Source organism: Poecile atricapillus, chromosome 4 (genome assembly GCF_030490865.1).
Source record: "Poecile atricapillus isolate bPoeAtr1 chromosome 4, bPoeAtr1.hap1, whole genome shotgun sequence".
Taxonomy (NCBI): domain Eukaryota; kingdom Metazoa; phylum Chordata; class Aves; order Passeriformes; family Paridae; genus Poecile; species Poecile atricapillus.
This window is the reverse complement of record NC_081252.1, coordinates 32,358,266-32,377,452: the sequence shown is the minus strand read 5'-3', so window position 1 is coordinate 32,377,452 and position 19,187 is coordinate 32,358,266. Positions and strand designations below refer to the sequence as shown.

Genomic DNA, 19,187 nt, shown 5'->3' with positions numbered 1-19,187 from the left:
CTACAGCTTTGAAAGTCAGGCCAGGTTTGGCAAGTGATTTTTGTGATCTTTCACCTTTCCAGATAACCCTGGATGTGTTGGCTGACATGGGGCATGAGGAGCTTAAAGAAATTGGGATCAATGCGTATGGACACCGCCACAAATTAATAAAGGGTGTGGAAAGACTTCTAGGAGGTCAGCAAGGTAAATATGACACTTTTACCGGCTAATCTAAGTATAGCACACAACAGGCTCCCATAAGTCACTTTCTCTAAATGTAGGCATTGTCACCAGGACTTGAAAGAATCTGAATTTCAGGAAAGGGTATTTGCTGCAGTGGGTTGTGATAGCTGAAGAATATACTAAGGAGATACAAGACCAAGTGATCACTTGCCTTTTCAGAGAATGGATACCCCTGAGGCAGCTTTCGAAGTTGTGCCCATTTCTCAGGACCCTATTTTAACCAGGGAGGAGCTTTTGGATTGATTTGCCCTACATATCTGCCCACAGGCCGGTTATATCCTAAAAGACAGGCCTGATAGGGTTTTAGCTACCCCACGCTTCTGAGATCTTTCTATGGAAAGAGGAAGCAATGAAGGGCAATTATGTCCCACATGCGTTTTTCTTTTCTCTTTCAAAGCCTCTGCTGCTAACAAAAGCACTTTCATTTTTTTGAGGTTGTGCTTATGCCTTGTGTTTATTTTGCATTTCCTGCTGTATCGGGGTTGTTTAAGAGGAGCAGTGATAATGATGGATACAAATAGAACCAGTATTGGTTTTTCCTGTTGATTTTTGCTCCTTTTCATTTCTTCTCTTTGCAGGTACCAATCCTTATTTGACTTTCCACTGTGTGAGTCAGGGGACCATTCTCCTTGACCTTGCTCCTGATGATAAGGAGTATCAGTCTGTAGAAGAGGAGGTAATCCAAGTCCCTTTCTTAATGCTTCAGGGGCTGTATATTTTAGTTTCCACTGATAACCTGTCAGAGCTTAAGTGTGCAATACATGTTGAAAGTACTAAAATAAGCTTTGGTGTATGAATTGCATAGATCTGTTGTGAAGTTTAGGGTTCTTTATTTGTCCTTTCATGTAGAACAATGATAGAAATTATTTTGCTATGTCCTGCCAATTTCTTTAGTAAGTGGTCTCTGCTCACTTAATGTTATCCCAGTTTCTTTTGCTGTTATGTTTTGGATCTTGTCTTGGATATTGTCTCATAGGGAGGGTGTGCACAGCTTTCTGTAGATAGGTGAACCTGTGAAAATTAAAAGCTTTGTGTGAAACCAAGGCATCAAGACCTTGCAATTCTCTAGGCATTTTCTCTGAAACAGCTTGTTTTCTCTTGTCTCAGTGGTTTAGTTAATCTGTAACTCAGATAAACAGCCCTTGGATAATTGAGAAGTGACTGTAATTTTGCCTCCCCCACACACTCATGCTCTTTTTTTTAAGTAAACTACAGGCACATACCATTTTGAAAGCAAAAAATCATAACAGAGAAGAGACTTCCTGAAGAGTCGTCTTTGGTAGAAACTCCATTTTACCATGCATTTGCTATTTGTGTCATGTTCCTAAACTATAGCACAGAAGTATTTAGAGTCTTTTAAATAAAAGTCTAGATAATCAGAATTGCTGCCAGCTTAGATGGGCATCTTTTTTATTAGTAACTTCATAAACTGGAGTTTGTGCAGATCTTTTTTATAAACTTTTCTGAAAGAAAGGTTCACTTGTCTGCCATACTAGATTGGAGTATTTTTTTAATGTTACAAAATACTATTTCTGTACCTATAAATACTTCTCTAAAAGACACAATGAAAATATTTCTGAGGGAATCAGAAATGCTCTGCCAATGACATAAGAGAATTTACAATGCAGGTGTTTCCCAAATACTAAGAAATGCAAACAAAACTCATTAAAATCATATTTGTTATCACTATGAAGTGATCTTTTTGTATATTAATTTTCAAAGATTGTTTTTTCTAATTTAAAGAAGGTTTTGTAGTTGTATATCATTTTGATAACAAGTACCATTATCCTCCTTTTTCTTATGCTGATTTTTATTACAAGATTGCATAATTGCATCACCTAGCTTCCCTGTTGTGGAACAGCATAATGTGTTGGGTGCTTGAGAAATTAGGGTATACCTCAATTTAAAATTGAGATTTTTTTTTAACTTTTTTTTTTACACCTTTTATTTCATTTTCCATCAAGATGTTGTTGGTAGTGATGTACTGAGACATTGCATGGATACTGTGCCTTGCTAGGAAGGTTTGTGTGCTAAACATTCGGTTTTGTTTTTTTATGTAGATGCAAAGTACAATCCGGGAGCATCGGGATGGTGGAAATGCTGGTGGGATCTTCAACAGATACAATGTCATCAGGGTAAGTTTTGAAACATTTCAGTTTTATGCAGTAAAGTGTGTTAGTACTTATACCAGCAGGCAGAATCAGTTTAATGGTTTGCCCTTTTATATTTAAAATTCTTTGTTGATATTCAGAAACAGAGTTAACGCAAGTGCTAAAATGAATGCATGCTCTGCACAGGGAATGAGGGAGAAGTGTCCACTTGGGCTCCTAAAGGAGTCTGAAGAACTGATGTTGAAGACAGAGGTGGTGAAGAACCTGACTGAATTTGAGAGACCTATAACTTCTGTGTTTGACCCTTGCAACACATATTATTTTTTTTTTCTCATTGTAGTCTTTTCTTGCTATTTTAAAAGAGATTTGGGGGGTGTGTGTGGAGGGATGATCATAACTTCTAATAAGAAGCTTCTGTCTCCCTATGCAAGTTTCCAGCTGGACACCACCTCCTTTGCCCTTGCCAACTAGAAAAATGCATTTTCCAAGCCAAGGTATTCCAGAAGATAGTGTTGTCTTTCTGAGGGAAAGTACACTTTCTGGTTTCTTTTTCTGGGGAAAAGGAAATAGAGGGAGTCAGAACAGAACTTGGTTTCTGAGATCCAGCAAATTTCTGAGAAGTAAGCCTTTGCAACTTGATCCAATAGATCATGCATCCTGAAGTAAACTCTGCTTCCATCCTACTCCCAACCAAAGGTGAAGTCCTTTACAGAAACCACAGTGGTATTAGAGCGTTTGACTGAAATTATATAGATAGATTAAACAGCACATCTCATTATTTTTTATGAAAAGCACCAGGAGTGGGTTCTTTCCATAAAAAATAAACCTAAACTAGACAGAAGTTTCAAAGAGCTGGATGAGATCAGTCAGCAGAGCTCAAAGCAGAGAGGGAAGGAGTTTCAGGCAGTTTGTAGTTCTTTGTGGTATTGCAGGCTCTGTGAGAAGAAGACTGAAAATTGTCCTTAAAGCTGAGAACTTAGGCTGCAGTTTCACAGTAGTTTTAACCATTTGTAGGTGTGTGCTACAGAGTCGTTTGAGAGACTTCAGCTGTGTGTGTGGAACAACCATGGGGTTTCTTCATAGCATGCACGTGTTTTGCCGTCAGTTTCCCTGTCAAATTAATGTGAACTCCGTGAAACTATGTTTCATTTCAATTGCAATTCAAATAGATGTGAGAGATTGAAATGTTATGGTAACAGCATGGTTGGATCTGTTGCTCTACTGCAGATTCAAAAGGTAGTGAACAAGAAGTTGCGGGAGAGATTCTGTCACAGACAGAAGGAGGTCTCAGAGGAGAATCATAATCATCACAATGAGCGCATGTTGTTTCACGGTAAGGAAGTAGTGTGTCTTGGTGTGTATTGGTATTTAACAAAGAAACTCCAAACCTTGCAAGGACCCACAGGCAATGTTGTTGTTGCTGTATCACCATCCTATGCAAGTAATCGTGTTTCTGGAAATGTAGGGGGAGCATTGGGGTTGTGGGCGTGGTAGAGTTACTCTGTGTGGTTACTGCAATATAAAAACCTGCACTAGATAAGAAATACTTTCCTCATGTTTCATTTTTTTAAGAAAGAGGAAGGTTTTCTGCTAAGCCGTATCTTAGTCATTTCCAGTAAAGCTGCTGGGATGGTGTTACATTGCTGTGAGAAAGACATGGTGTCTTCTAAATGAGGGGAGCAGCACACAATAAAAGCGTTTTACCCTGGTGCTTCAGGCAAGCATCAGGGAAAGGAATCAAAACTAACCATGAGTTTCAGCAAGATTTCTCTAGAAATGCCTGCAAATGACAATTGCCTGAAGGTCCTTTTGCCCTAGATTCTTCTATGAATCTGTATAGGAAATTGGTTTTGGGTATGATTGTCCTGACACCTTGCCTCACCTTAACCAGTGCTGACTCCTGGAGAAAGTGTGCATTGACAAGATAAATTGCACTGAAATGTGAGTGGGGGGAAAGCCATTTAATGAGATCTGAGAAATGAGTAAGAAATGAGTCACACGTGGGATTTTGGTACATAATGATAAATCCCACACATCACTGCATCCTGCTGGGTATCGCCCCCTTCCAGCTGACTGAGCACACTTTCTGGTATTTAATGGTCTATTTGAGGCAGATAAACTCCTCTTGACATTGAGTCTTGTATTACTACACAACTTAACAAGTACATGTCTTTTTGTGTCACTGTTCTAGGGTCTCCTTTTATTAATGCTATCATTCACAAAGGATTTGATGAAAGGCATGCATACATTGGAGGGATGTTTGGAGCTGGAATTTACTTCGCTGAGAACTCCTCAAAAAGCAACCAATATGTCTACGGAATAGGGGGAGGAACTGGCTGTCCCACACACAAAGACAGGTCCTGTTACATCTGCCACAGGTAGGAGTCCAGCAGAGTTCCCCACACAGCATTCTGGCTGTCCTGGTTTTTATGATCCTGACACAGGATGACCTGCGGGCAAAGAATGGCCACTTGAGCTTGGTCATGGCAGGAAAAAGGCAGTTTTTCATTTATCTAGGCTTAACAAAAACGAATATAAATGCAGCAAGTCCCACAGGAAGGTCAAAAATTACGTCTAAGCATGCAATGAGTATAAATCAAAGTGAGCTATGGCTCAGGAAAGAGGCTTGAAACAGCAAGATTGAAAATGAAGAGTCAGGGGAAAATAGCAATTAAACTCCAGGCACTCTCAGGACAAAACTGCAGTGCAAAGCGGTGGTCAGCAGTACAGTGTTGTACTGTGGATCAGATAATTTTGGAGGTAGATAATTTTGGAACAAGACTTAATCATAGCTTTGTTTTGTCCTGGAGTAGATCAGTGTGTTTCTCACACTTTGACACCTGTCCATTCCCTGCTGATAGGAAAACAGTTTCAGCTTCTTTCAATAGCTTTATATAAAATGGACTAGAACAGGCTTCCATGTGAGAGCTAAACAAACTGTGTGTTTTCCCTTCTGTGCGTCATGAAAGATTTTTTGTGACTGGTTTTATATAGTCTTAGAACTGGTTTCTAAAAGTGTTTCTCTAAAACGCCTTGAGAAATTAATTGTAATGAAATAAATCCAAAAGACTGAAATAATTCTGGAAGCATACAACTCCTAGTAAGATATTTAAAAGGATACTCTCTTCCTTCATTTTAGACAAATGCTCTTCTGTAGAGTGACCCTTGGAAAATCCTTTCTTCAGTTCAGCACAATGAAAATGGCTCATGCCCCTCCGGGGCACCATTCTGTTATCGGCAGGCCAAGTGTGAACGGACTTGCTTACGCTGAGTATGTTATCTACAGAGGAGAACAGGTAGGTGGGTTAGCAGGGACTGGCTTTATAGAAGGACAGAGCTTGGAGCTGGAGATGGGGTGTGGCTGGTTTCCAGACCAAGTGTTCTGTGATAATGCTGCTGATTAGGTTGTTGGGTTTTTTTTTCATTTAAATGGGGAAATAAACAGTGAACTGCACCTAGACAGCAAATGGTACTCCTATCCACTGACCTGCTCTGATTTATACCATGCAGAATTGCCTAATTTCCCCTGTGCAGCACTGATGCAGTCTATTATGGATTGTAGCTTCTCTCAGTATACTGTCTTTCTCCCATTGCATTTTACCAGTATTACTGCAGTAGCAAGGACACATGCATTTCAGGGGTTCTAGTACATCTTGAGGATTCTGGACTTTTTACCTGTAGATTCCCAGCAGTGACAGAGACTACTCTTAAATAACAGCTGGAGTAGCACAGGAGTCTTCAAAAGTTGATTGTTAATCTGAATAACTCAGCTCGACCTTGACTCTAGAAAAATGCTTTGCTTACTACCATGGGTGGCTCCCAGATCACCTGATGAAACTGAATAACCACAGATTTGTGGGGCCTGATGACAAACATTCCAGGTCTTGAGGGAGCTGGCTGATGGTGTTGCCAAGCCACTCTTCATCATACCCTGAGATTATCTTGGTTGGTTGGAGCATGCTGCTAATAATACCAAGATCATGGGTTTGATCCTTGTATGGGCCATTCAAGAGTTGGATTTGATGATCCTTACAGGTCCCTTCCAATGCAGAATATTCTGTGGTTCTGTGACATTTGAAAAGTCATGGCAGTCGGGCAAGGACGCCGGTGTATGGAAAAAGGGAGACTCATATTCACTCATATTTTTTAAAAGGGGAGAAAAGTAGCCACAAGAGAGCTACAGATAGGTGAGCTTTACCTCTGTGCCTGGGAAGCTCATGGAACAGATGTTCATGAAAGGCACATGCAAGACCAGGAGGTGATTCAAGACAGCCAGCACAGCTTCAGTAAGCACAAATCATGCCTGACCAGTCAGGTGACCTTCTATGAGAGAATGACAATGATGGTCCCACAAAGCCTTCTCTTTTCTGAACCAAACAAGCCCATCTCTCTCAGCATCTTCATCCTGTGCTCTCTTCCCCTGACTATCTTATTGGTCCTTTGCTGAACTTGGCTCCAGCTTGCTGGCATCTTTCTTGTATTGGAGAACCTAAAAGTTGTGTGTGGTTTTCTAGATGTGGTCAAGTGAGTATTGACTAAACAGCAGTTGCTGCTACACCTGGTGATTTACCCCAGGATGCTCGTAGCCTTTATTGCTGCCAGAACACACTATTGATTCTGTTTTAGTTTGCTGTCACCCAAGGACCCCATCACTTTTTCAGCTGAGTGGCTTCTCATCCTGCAGTGTTACAAAGAATTAATCTCAGGTGTCTTTGCCCTTGCTGGATTACATGAGCGTTCTGTAGGCCCAGTCTCCTCTCATCTGTCAAGATTCCTCTGAAGGAGGCACTGCCCTCTATCAACTTTAGCTTTGTTTTGGGACTGAACTGGCTACCAGCTGTCTCCAGGAAACACTGGACAGATGGACAAATGACTGACTGGTCATGTGCTTTGGGTGGGCCAAGTATTTTACTGCCAGTAAAGGCATTTGTGGGATACATTGCAAGTTATTGACCCTTTTGAGGTCAGACTTTATCAGTCATCCGAGATTTTTAAGTAACTTAACAGGCACTGACCGATTTGTCAGGATTTAGGATTAGCTAACAAGAGGAGTGACTCTGAATTCCTGTTGCACACAATTTCTGGCAGTGACTGTGTGGAAGAAGAAACATCTTTCTTTCTATCTGTGTATTAACCAAGGTGTTAAGTACATCCAGCATTTCCACACAGTGCTGGCTAGTTTGAAATCCACCTTTTTTTGCATGCTGTGAACATACAGCTGATTCTTGTGCTGTCCTTCCTGGTCACTGTTTAGTGAAATGCAAAAGCTGCAACTTGCTGAGTTACCTTTGCATAAACCAGCATTTTTTTTTTCTTATTTTACTTTCAGGCATACCCAGAATATCTCATTACATACCAGATTGTGAAACCAGAAGCTCCATCACAGACAGCAACAGCAGCAGAACAAAAGACCTAGTAGCTTCAGAGCAGTGGAGAAGGATGTGACTTCAATCCTGGACTGGATGGATACGTGTTTCTGAAAATCAGTATCACATAAAATTCTTAACAACCTGGAAATAAGCTGTATGTCTTTTATAAAGTATTGCTGTCTTGATGAATATATGAGTAACTCTTGCATACTCAACTGCTACTGTTCCTCTTGAGGAAAGTTTACAAGGGACTGCCTTTTAATAACATATCTCAGGCTCCTAGTCTCTGCAGTTACCGTGTGTAAAATAATATTGTTTTGATCTAGACCTTTGGGAACATTATTGTGCAAATGGAAATCTTTATTGGTGCCATCTCACATGTTAAAATTTCAGACACTACTTTTCTAGTTATTTTATTTGCAGATAAATTGCATTAAGCCCATCATTTTCTTTTCAGCATACACCATTCATTTCCTGTTTCAAAGAGATCCTATTTATTCTCCTTTTGTACTCTGAAGATGAGCCGGAACCTTCTTGAAGATATTTTGCACAAAGTCAAGTCGACTAAAATCGTTAACAATGCAATATAAATTTCATCTGAGGAGGGGCTAGGTCAAGTTCTTCAGTATAGGGGTTTTTTTTCACACTTCTGAGCAAACAATAGCATGAGTGAGTGTAACTTTAGAGTGGAAACAAGTGATGTCAGTTTGCTGCCTTGTCTGTGTGAGTTTTCTGGGGGAAGCCCTGGGAAGTGTTTGCAAGGGTAAAACCAGCTCTTGTGCTTAGAAAAACATTATGAAACCAGTCCATGCCCTCTGCTGGCATCTCTAAAAGAACATTTTATAAGGCTCCTGTTACGTGCATGCAGCTTGTGAAATGTTCTGCGGTTACAGCAGTGTATGGTTTTGCTGGGAGAAGCAGGTGAAAAGTCAGAAGATTTCATACAGGAGGGGCGTATCTGGTTCATGTCCCTATGTAAGATGAGACCCAGTAAATGGGTTTCAGGCTGGTAAGGGAGAGTGTATTACAGCAGTTGCCTGTCACATCTTTGTGTGTGACATCACAGTAGAAGAGCTTAAGGGATTTACAAAAGTAATAATTTTTTTAAATATCGATTTTACATTTTGATGAGAATAAAATTTTAAAGTATCAGTTGGCAAGTGGATTTGTTTGCAGGTATACCAGAGAACAAAGTTAGGATTTATTCACTTAATACCCTTCTTCCCAAATTCCCAGGTTTATTTTGCTGGGTAGGAAAAAGTTATTTTTAAGCATTGCATAGCACAGCATCAAACAGTTTCAAAAGTCCCCCTCATGGTGGATATGGATTTAATAAAAGTAGAAACTGTTTCTTTTTTGTGGTGTTTTACAGTTTCAGAGAAGGTTGAAGATCAAGACCTGTTAATTTTTTTCCTAACAACCAATATCAGGAGATGTGCTTCAGTGTTGACCATGTAACAACTGGAGGAAAAAAAAGTTCCTTTGGACACAACACATTGTACATTTCCCTATCAACCAGCACTGTTTAGTATCTGATGATCCAGTTCATGCATTCAGGTTTTATCCCCCTTAAAGCAAGAAAGCAACAGAATAGTGTGCTCTTAGTTGATAAGAATATACGTGCTCCCCATAAGCGGGATTTTGCTAACATGTTTGTATAAAACAGACTTAATCCTGAAGAGCGTTTCACTTTCAGCATTAAGACACAATTTTTATTTTTAACGTTAAGGATTAATGTTGAAGCAAGTCATCCTCACAAGAAATGTCACCCACTGTAAAATCAGTCATTTGATGCAATATGGCTACCTGAACATCATCTGTTTGTAATATCTCTGAAGGAAACCTTAGAAATAGCAATACTCCAACAGAACTTGAACTCTGAGTTTTACTTATCTTGAGCTGACAGTGGATATATGGTTCTCGCTTCATTTTGTGACCTGATTAAATATGTAGCTTTGAAGTCCCAGCGAGGCTCTAGCCTAGTTGTCCTTTTAAACAAGTTTCATTGATAAAATTGGGTGCTTGTATTTTTGGCTACTTGTTTCATAGTGTTAGGATTGCAAAGATCACCACTAGGCTTTGAAGCTTTGTATTCACCATTTAAGTTTGGGGTTTGTTTTTCATTTAGTTCATAATGGAGTGGGGGGATGTGCCTATCTGCACTAGGGTTTCAGACTGCGACCAGAGCGAGTGCTGTTCTCCATCCCCAGTTAGACATAGTTTTAAATGGTGAAACAGCTGTGCTGCTTAAGTGAGAAAAATGGTTAATGTGGGTGTGAAAGTTAAAAGCTTTACATCTTTCAAAAACAAGAACAAATCTAAAATGTAAAACCCCACCAAGCCCACACCGGATGCTGTTCTTGCTTGTTGTTTCCTATGTGCTGGTTGAACTAATGGCTAGTCTGGATTTCTTTTACAGCCTGAAACGTCTAGAGGATAAAAATACCCTGGAGGAGACTGAGGGGAGACCTCATTAGGGTCTTCAACATCCTCACAAGAGGAAGTGGAGGGTTGGTACCAATGTCTTCACTCTGTGACCGGTAACAAGAGTGGAGGAAGCAGCATAAAGCTGAGTCAGGGGAGGATTAGGTTGGATATTAGGAGAAAGGATTTTCACCCAGAGGGTGGTTGGGCACTGGAACAGGCTCCCCAGGGAAGTGGTCACAGCACCAAGCCTGACAGAGTTCAAGAAGCCTTTGGACAATGCTCTCAGGCACCTCGTGTGACTCTTGGGCTGTCCTGTGCAGAGCCAGGAGTTGGAATCATTGGTCCTTATGGGTCCCTTCCAACTCAGCATATTCTGTGAATCTACTTTCCAGTATCTTTGAACTGCCAGTGTTAATGTTTCTGATGTTCTGTGCAGAGTAAAGGTGCTGTGTGAGGAAATAATTTTGCAGTGTTTTTTGTCTCGTAATGACGTAATCTCATATCCGTTTGTGGCCAGACACAGAGGAATACCCAGGCCTGATGATGCATCTGTGTGTTGTAGACACCTGTGCAGGAGTAGCATATGTTGTCATAGTTCCTCTTACAGTTCAAAACAAAGTGAGGATCTGCCCATCAATATCAAAGTTACCTGTGAAAAACCCGGTTGTGGTTGTGGTGGTAGAGCTGCATTTGGCAGGCCGTTAACGGTACAGACGCTGCTGCTTTAGCTGGGGGAGTTAACTACAATGGGACCTTAAAAATGCCATGACCCCATAACCAGGCAGTTGCTGCCTCTTGAGAAATGAAGCCTTTGACCTCCTGAGAAGAGCAGTCCCCTGATACTGGGATGCTCATTTACAGTATCGGATCACCAGTGGGGGGCACATTAGGAGCTGACATAAAAACAGTGGGCTAAGCCCTCATAGGCTTGGGAGACCAGGGACAGAACTTGGTGTCTGCTGGCACAAGGGACAATGTGTCTCTCAGGCCTGTTGATTTTTGTCAGTGTCCCTTCGAGGCAGCATTTTGAAACTTCTTTGTAGTTTTGCAACAGGACCTTAATAGGCAAAACAGAAAGAAAAGTCACCATCTGACAAAGGAGGGAGGGTTCTGCTCTCCATTGCTGAAACTGTTTCCATGAGACTGATGGCTTAGATACCTGGTGCAGAGTGAAACTGCAGTCTGATTGCTGTCAACAAAACTTCTGTTAGGATTAAAAGCAGACAGTACAGTACCTTAATAAGGTATATTTTATGTTCTCGTTCTTATTTTTATCTACCAGTTGTGTTTGATCCCAGCTCCACAGAGACTGTTACAAACCTCTTATACTAGCTCCACCATCTTGCAGTCACTATTGATTTTCTAACCTGTTTCGAGTGGTTTGCGTGTGATGCAATTGAATCCCACTGCATTATGTAGCAGAAATTTATTTTGCCTGCAAACTTAAACTTTGCTTGTCTGTTATGGGAGTACCCCAAAAGAAAATTCTACACTGAAGCAAAGAGAAAACCCTGCAAAATGTTCTGCACTGTTTGCTTTGGTGGGCAAAGACACAGAAAAGGCATCTGGTATATGGGAGGGAGCAACTCCTGGAGAAGGGCATGTTCTTGGTTCTGGAAACCAGCTGTTCCTGCTGTTTGTTGTAGGTTAGAGGAGGTGTCTGCTCCCTGTGAATGTGTCAGGTGATGAGGGATGCAAACATGTTGTGCCACTGCGTGGCCTGTGAGAGCTACTAAAGACAGTGGCAAATCTCAGAAAAGCCTCCTGCATCCCTGCAATGACATCAGAGTTTCTGCACTGCCTGCAATTTCCATATGGGACTATTAACCAAAATTGTCCTGAACAGGATTTTTCAAGGTGGGTAAAAGGAAGGGTCCAGCCACAAAACAGATTAGTTTTGCTAGTTGCTGATCATTCTCAGAAACTGAATGTCAGAAAATGTGTGAATTTATTTTCAGTGGTATTTCTCTGTTTCCATGCTGCTTTGCCACAGAAAGTCTAGCTCAGAAATCTAAAAGGACGTGCATCTAATGCATGCTTCAGTTATGCTAAGCTGAATATTTGTGCAGGATTGTAAGCTATGCTGCAGCCCCCATAGGGAAGACCTGGGAAAGCACATATTCAGTTCTCATGTAGCAAGGGGCTTGTGAGCCTCCAGAGACTTGAATCCATTGGTGATCAGAGGTGGTGGCTTGGCACAGACATGTTCTCCTGGTCTTTCTGAGAGTGGTGGGACAGATGTACAGAGGGGGAATGGCAGTGTTCCCACCTCTGAACAGAGTCAATGTGAAACCCAAAGGATTGGGGAACACAGTATGTGTTAAAATCTCTGAAGCAAGGTGAATGAGCTTGGGAGTCTGTAGAGGACATGGGAAGCAGATGCATTTCCATTACACTGACACATATGCCTGTCAAGTCACATTATCTGACTGGGTTTGATGTATCGGTCTTGCTGAACCTGTTGGTGGCAAATTTTAGTGCTGGTCCCATTAGTTACTAATGTAGATTATTAGAATCTCTGTTGTTACAAGATAATTTTGACACTTTCTTAACATCTGCAGAACTTGCTTCAGCTTTGGAAATTGAAACAGGGATTTTCTGTGCTGCAGTCCCATGAGCTTGTGCTTTGTCATTCCTAATTGCTTTCTCTGGCAACCCAGATGGCAATGCAGCTGGGGGTTGAATTTCTAGACCTTTTTTTGTGTAACTTGTTTTCATAACTAGCCCTGTATGTGTCCTCTCTTGGTTGCCAATTACCTGGAGCTGGGATATCATTTATTTATTTCTTCTTTTACCTTCTCTCTCAAAGTTGAAGACGATGGGCAGTTTCTCAGCCTACCTACATGGTGGACTTTAGGTAACATCTCTGTAACAACTGAGTTTGATCTATTAATGTGCTTGGCTAAATGTCTGATCTGCAATACTTGTAATAGTTTAAAAGTCAATAAATACATTTTTAACAGTTGCTCTGTGAAAATGGAATGTGTGCACAACCTGCTTTTCTGTCTTGGTCTTAGGACAAATTTGCTCCAGCCAAACTGTTGAAAACAGTTTTATTTTTATTTTCTTCAAACAGTGTTTTCTCCCTCCCTCAGGCAATAAATAAAAAGTTAATCTCTAGAAAAAAAAAAGAACAAAACCATACATATGTACATCAGCCACACAGGCATCTTGTGTGTTGGACTGGAGGGAAGGGCAGAGGTAGGGTGGGAAATAAGGCTCCAGGTGGGTTGAAGATGAGGCATTTTCAGAGCTTGGACCAAAAGCTGCAGAAATGTTGCACAGGTGAACAAGACTCAGCACAGGAAAAGGGCTGGTCACGAGGTGGGAGAAGCTTGAAAATGCTGGATGAATGACACCTCTGGGCCAGCCTGTCCTCCACCCCACAGCTTCTCTCTCCGCGATTATAGCCCACCCATGTCCCAGGACATCTTCTTTTGGAAGAAGAGCAGCAGTGGGCCCGTGGAGAGGAAACTGAACAAAGTAATCAAAAGCAGCCCTTCTTTCTCATCTTAAAGCCACAGGAGATTGGACCTAAGTTTTGTAGAAACCAGTGATCCACAGAGGCAAGAAAAGAGGCATTTCAGGCTACATCTCTCCCTCCAAACTACTTCCCAACCACAGAGATTGCTTTCCTCCATTGGAATAGGCTCAGCTAGTGACTTGGCAGCTGCCTGCCAGGTCCTGCCTCATCTCCCCAGCCATTGGCAGGGCTGGGGTTGAGTGCAGGCAGCCTTGTGCCACCACTCCTGCTCGCCCCAAGGCCCTGCCTGCAGCTCTGCTTGTCCAAAGCGTACCTGGCTCAGGTAAGCAGCACCCACCACACACACACAGGTCTCTCTGCAAGGGGGAAGGCTGCTGCACAATAAAAACAAGGTATGTTCCCATGTCAACCTAGATGAGCTGGGGGCAGAAACATGGGGAGAGGGGCAGGTGTAAAAAAACAAGACAGTAAAATTAGGGATGGAAACACATGAAGACCAGGCACTTGAGGAAACCCAGTACACTATTTTTTTCCTCCCCCAAAGAGCCTGGACAATGTCAAGGTTTGTGGCTTTTACAACTTCGTGCTTTCAAAACATAACAATAAAAAGCAAACAAACCAAGATGAGGTAAGAAATTTCTCTACGAAAAAGATGTCGAGTCCAGCGTGAATGGCAGTGTCCGGCACTATTGCTTAACATCACAGGGCTCCACGCCCCCTGCACGCCTGGCACTACCTGCCCGGCTGGCCTCGGCCCTGAGCTAACAGCTGGGCGATGTGGTGATGGGGCTGTGCAGGTAGGGGAGGCTGCTGGGGGTGGCATGGACACCGACAGACACTGGGAAGCTGAAGACAAACTGCGAGGTGGGGGTGGAGGTGGCCTTGCCCCGCTCCCGCAGCGTCCCCGAGGGGCTGACGGCCTCCACTGCGTATGAAGTGGCCAACACCTGCGACTCGAACTGCAGCAGCTGCCCCATGAAGCTGAAGTTTGGGGAGATGATGCTCCGGCGCTGCTTGACAAACTCAAAGGCCTCCTCTAGCTTGACACGCTTCTTCATCATCAGGTACGCCAAGCAGATGGTGGCTGAGCGGGAGATCCCAGCCTGGCAGTGCACCAGGACCCGGCCACAGCACTCCTTCACTGAGTCTGGGGGGCAACAGGGGTGAGACGTGAGACCCAGGCCGTGCCACCAAGGCCCAACCCCTCACCAAACCCACAGGTGGTGGCTGATCTCCCTCCCACCATGGCAACCAGTGCAGACAACATCTCTGCACAGGCACTCACCAATGTACTCAATTGCCTCCATGAACCAGGAGCTGATGTCAGCTTTATGGTTATCCTCCACAGGGATACACTTGTACTGGTAGTGCCCCTCAAAGTGGTTGGGGCAGTCTGAGGAGACGTTCAGCAGGGCTGTGATGCCCAGGGCATCAAGCATGTCCCGCCGGGCTGCGTGGTAAGCGCTGCCAAGATAGAGGAAGGGAAGGATTTCCACAGGTCCACCCTGTTAGAGAGAAAAACAACAGATATGGGGTTGACCAGGGGACAGTGCCAGGCAGGACACATATCCAGATGGCATGGAAACATCAAGTTGTGCGGCAACCTGGCACCTGATCCAGGGCCCTCAGAAGAGGGAGCAGAGGCTGCCTTCCTGAGGTGCTAAACCTATTTCAACCCTTCCTCTTCCTCTCCTTCGCCTGTTCAGAAACAGGCAGGTGTGGGTTAACAGGATTTGGGCTTGTCCACTCTTTGGTGCACACAAACACCCTGGGATTAGGAGGACCACCACGTTTTCCCATGAGAGGAAAGGAAGCAGGACTCTGGCTCCACAAGCCCCAGCTGAGGGAGAGCAGAGACTCCCATTGGAGCAGGTTGCAATGCTGGAAGTGCAGTCTAAATAGCTGAGCACTGGGCTTTTAGACATACCTGGTCATGAAAGGGGGTCCCACAGGAGCTACAGCCCAAGTCCAAGGGCTCAGCACTGGTGGGGGGTGACACATTGCTCAGGGACTTGGTTTTTGCACAGAATTCAGGGTACTCCGAGGAAAAGCGCTCATAGCCCCCTGCAAGAAGAGAGGCACAAAGTGTTATCCCAGACCACATTCACAGGACTGCAGAACGGCACAGCCAGAGATGCCCTTGGCCACTAGATGATGCTACAGCGATGGAGAGTGGCCTCCTGCCCCAGGAGGAGCAGACAGGCTCTCGGCAGCAAGGGGGGGAATCCCTGCGGCCCCATCATTCCCTTGGAGTAAGAGCACCAAGAGCAATGATCTTGGCCACCCAAAGTCTCTGGTCCCCTGCTTTCTGCTGGCCAAAACCCCAGACTGAGGCCAAGGCTGCTCTCTGAGACAATGAAGAGAGGATTTATTTCCAGCATACCCAGACTTAAATGGGAAAAGCTGCTTCGAGGCCAATGACTGTTCAGTTCTCATCTTCCCTTGACACATAATTTTGTCGCAAAACATATGCAGGTCTCCCATTCCCAGCTTGACCCCCCAGCTCAGAGCTCCCAAAACAACAGACCAGGAAAGCCCTGGCGCTGGCCAGGTATAGCCAAGATGGCCCCACAGCCAAGCTGCCCTCAGAGAGAGGCACAGAGAGCTGCCTCCCAAGGACACAGGTGCAAGCTGACATGCAAGGACACATGGAGAAGCTTGTTTCTCTGACCTGATAAGCACAGGGGCCATCAGAGCTTCGTTATGGCAGGTGAAACAAGAGCAAACCCTGCTGAGTTCCCACAACAGGGAAACCACAGTGTTGGCTTGCCAATAAACACCTCTGGTGAGATTTCCTTCTCTCACTGAAATCAAATCAACAACCCTGACACCTTTGTAGGGTCTAACTTTGAGCCTCAGAATCAGTAAAAATCAAGTATTTTACTATCACCACAAGACTTCAGCTAGATCATGCCCTGACTCCCAGCACGGTTCCCGAAGACTCAAACCAACTGCAGGACCTATGCCTGCAGATTTTGGCTTACCAGAGCATACAGCAGCAAACATCTTTCTTATCCAGCCTTAGCTCTGAGACTGCCCTGAACAAGGCTGGATATTCAAAACAATGGATGCAAGCGTCTCAGGCAGCCCAGGAATCGCTAGGCAGTTAGAGCCCGATAGTGCCAGCATCCCCGTGTCCTTTGTGATTTCCTCCCCCTACAAAAGGAAGGGCTCTAGTACCTTAAAGCAGAGCCGTGCAGATGCATCACTGCGTTTGCATTGTCCCTCCCACGCAGCCAGGACAGTTTGCAGAGGCTGCATTTCCCTGGCCTGACATCCCTTCACAGTCCTACTGCTTCGATGTGAAAGAGCATCCAAAAAAAAAGTCTAACCAAGAGCCCTGGTTAGACTTGTTCCAGAGATCTGGTCCTAAAATCCCTGGATTGCACTCCAGTGGTCACAGCACCAAGAGAGGCAAAAGCTGTCCAGGGTGATGGGCAGAAACAGCTTGGAAAGAATGGTTCTTGGAAACAAAAGGAGACCTTTTCAAATGTTTCTCTTCAATGAATCTCATCAGATTCATTGATCCAGCAGCTCCTGGCTGTGCACACCAGCCCTGCCCAGTGCAGGAGCCAGGCAGAGCAGGTGCCCATGGCCAAGCAACACCCAGTCAGGCTGTTTCACAGGGAATCTGGCAGCTGCCAGACCTGCACAAAACACATCTGGGTCCCCATTGTGACCTGCACCCAGCAAATGTGCACTTGGGCATGCACAGCTCTGGGTTAGTGTAGCTCTCATGGAATCACAGCAAGATCACTTTAGCAGCTCTGTGGTACGCAAGAAGAAGACTGTAGTGCTGAGACCAAGTCTCTCGGAACCCCTTCCTTAAAAGGGCTCCCATTCCAACCAACCTCCCACGAGAACCACAGAGGCACTAGAAGCTCTCAGCTGACAAAGGCCACCCTTGAAGCAGAGCAGCATTTCCTGCCACATGCGTGGCTCCAGCACCACGCTGGCTCCTGGTGCAGGAGCTTGCTCCTGAGCGAGCCCTTGCTGTGCAGGCACTCCCGCAGCAGCACATCGTATCACATCCCTGGAACAGCTCCTGCTGCTTTTACTGTATCTAGTACAACTGAAGTGCTAGCTCCTCCATCTATCAAGCCTCTTAATGGATTTGCTACTCTGCATACACATCCTCACCCCTGCTGTAAGTAAGCCAAGGAATAAATTGACTCTCAGGCTGTAAACAGAAAAGAAAAAACCCCACAGAGCTCATCCAGGAACCCCAGCTGAGCATCCCCCGCCCCTAAATCATCTCACGGCAATTCTCAGGACCAGCAGCTCCAAATGCGCACAGCTTCTCATTTAACACACGGCAGAGGGGGGAAGCCCTGATCCCGGCTGTAGTGACAAAAGGAGCAGAGAGTTTTCTCTGCCCGCTGCAAAGGGACATGGCAGTGACAGCAGCTATTGGACCCTGCCCGAATACCTTCTCCGCACCGCGGGGCTGGGGGTGAACTCGAACAAAGCGATCTCCCCACGCACACTCACTTCTCTCAGGTCCCAGGCAGGGCCACGGGGCCCGCTCGGTGCCCCTGAGCCGGCTCAGACCGCCCGGGCACCCACGCCTGGGGCCGATGGCCGCGCTGCCACCGCCAGGGACCCGAGCTCCGGGGCAGCGCGGCCCCCGCCGCTCCCAACTTCTGGCAGGACAGCCGGGGGCGGGAGAAGGGAGCGCCCTGCCCGGGGCGCGGGGAGGCCGGTCCCCCGTTCCCGGGCGGGGGCAGCTGTCCGCGGCCGGTTCTTCCCCCCCCCGTCGTTCCCGCCGCCCGCTCCCCGCCGCCGGTACCTGCCAGGAGGCGGATGTCGGCGCGCGCCGTGTCGCGACGGAGCGCGCGCACCACGAGCGCCACGGTGCTGTCCTCGCGCAGGGCCTCCGCGCGCGGGCTGCGCTCGTCGTACACCACGACGGCGGCGTAGAGCCCGGCCCGCAGCCGCGCCCGCACCTCGCCCTCGGCCGGCAGGATCTGCTCCAGGCTCACGGCGCCCTTGGCCCGCCGCCGCACGATCGTGTTGCAGCGCACGTTGAGCGCCCCGCGGATGTGCCCGGCGCTGTGAGCCAGGAAGGGGCGGCAGTCCAGCACCAGGCACCGCGCGGCGCCGCCGGCCCCGGCCTCGTCGCGGCCCACGAGCCGCCGCAGCGCGCTGCCCTCCATCTCGCGCAGCCCCTCGGTGGCCACCATGGCGGGGGGAGCGCCCGCCGGGCCCCGCGCGCGCCGCGCGCCGCCTTTACTACCCGGCGGCGGCCGCTCGCGCGCCCCCGCCCCGCCCCGCCCCGCCCCATTCACCGCGCGCCGGGGCCGCATGAATGGAGGGGAGGCGGCGCGCGGGCGCGGCGACGTCACCGCCTCCATTCACAAAAAAAGAAAATCCGTCCGCGCCGCCGGCCCGCCGCGGGTTGTGAATGGAAGAGAGCGGCGGGCCGCGCCGAGCCTTTGTCACCGCCGGGCAGCGCCGTGTCACCCCCGCCGGGACCCCGCCGGGTCCCACACGCTGCGGGAGCACACGGCAGTCTACACACGCACACAGACAAACACACATAGAGAGACACACAGACAAACACACATACACACA

The 19,187-nt window shown here is 46.1% G+C and overlaps 2 protein-coding genes across 3 annotated transcripts in view; one reads left to right on the top strand and one right to left on the bottom strand.

The window, feature by feature from the left end:
- Positions 1-13,094, top strand: part of TNKS (tankyrase) — a 129,092-nt gene extending 115,998 nt beyond the window's left edge. For both annotated transcript variants that reach the window (XM_058837379.1, XM_058837380.1), the window contains 7 exons: positions 63-183; positions 801-898; positions 2,283-2,357; positions 3,561-3,666; positions 4,525-4,711; positions 5,473-5,629; positions 7,663-13,094. In XM_058837379.1, the coding sequence (XP_058693362.1) occupies positions 63-183; positions 801-898; positions 2,283-2,357; positions 3,561-3,666; positions 4,525-4,711; positions 5,473-5,629; positions 7,663-7,749 (831 nt within the window). In that variant the 3' untranslated portion in view covers positions 7,750-13,094. The remainder of the gene's footprint in view (positions 1-62; positions 184-800; positions 899-2,282; positions 2,358-3,560; positions 3,667-4,524; positions 4,712-5,472; positions 5,630-7,662) is intronic.
- A 74-nt stretch (positions 13,095-13,168) lies between these two features.
- Positions 13,169-18,834, bottom strand: DUSP4 (dual specificity phosphatase 4). Its single transcript, XM_058837381.1, has 4 exons — positions 18,403-18,834; positions 15,541-15,677; positions 14,899-15,118; positions 13,169-14,760 (listed from the first exon to the last, which is right to left on the bottom strand). The coding sequence occupies exons 1-4, from the start codon at positions 18,794-18,796 to the stop codon at positions 14,375-14,377; spliced, it is 1,137 nt and encodes a 378-aa protein (XP_058693364.1). The 5' UTR covers positions 18,797-18,834; the 3' UTR covers positions 13,169-14,374.
- Between the last annotated feature and the right edge of the window lie 353 nt (positions 18,835-19,187).

Coding starts and splice junctions, on each gene's coding strand:
- DUSP4 (XM_058837381.1), bottom strand. CDS start 18,796: ATGGTGGCCACCGAGGGGCTGCGCGAGATGGAGGGCAGCGCGCTGCGG. Junction 15,119..15,540: donor GGACCCCCTTTCATGACCAG/GTATGTCTAAAA, acceptor TCTCTCTAACAG/GGTGGACCTGTGGAAATCCT. Junction 14,761..14,898: donor GGAGGCAATTGAGTACATTG/GTGAGTGCCTGT, acceptor GTTGCCCCCCAG/ACTCAGTGAAGGAGTGCTGT.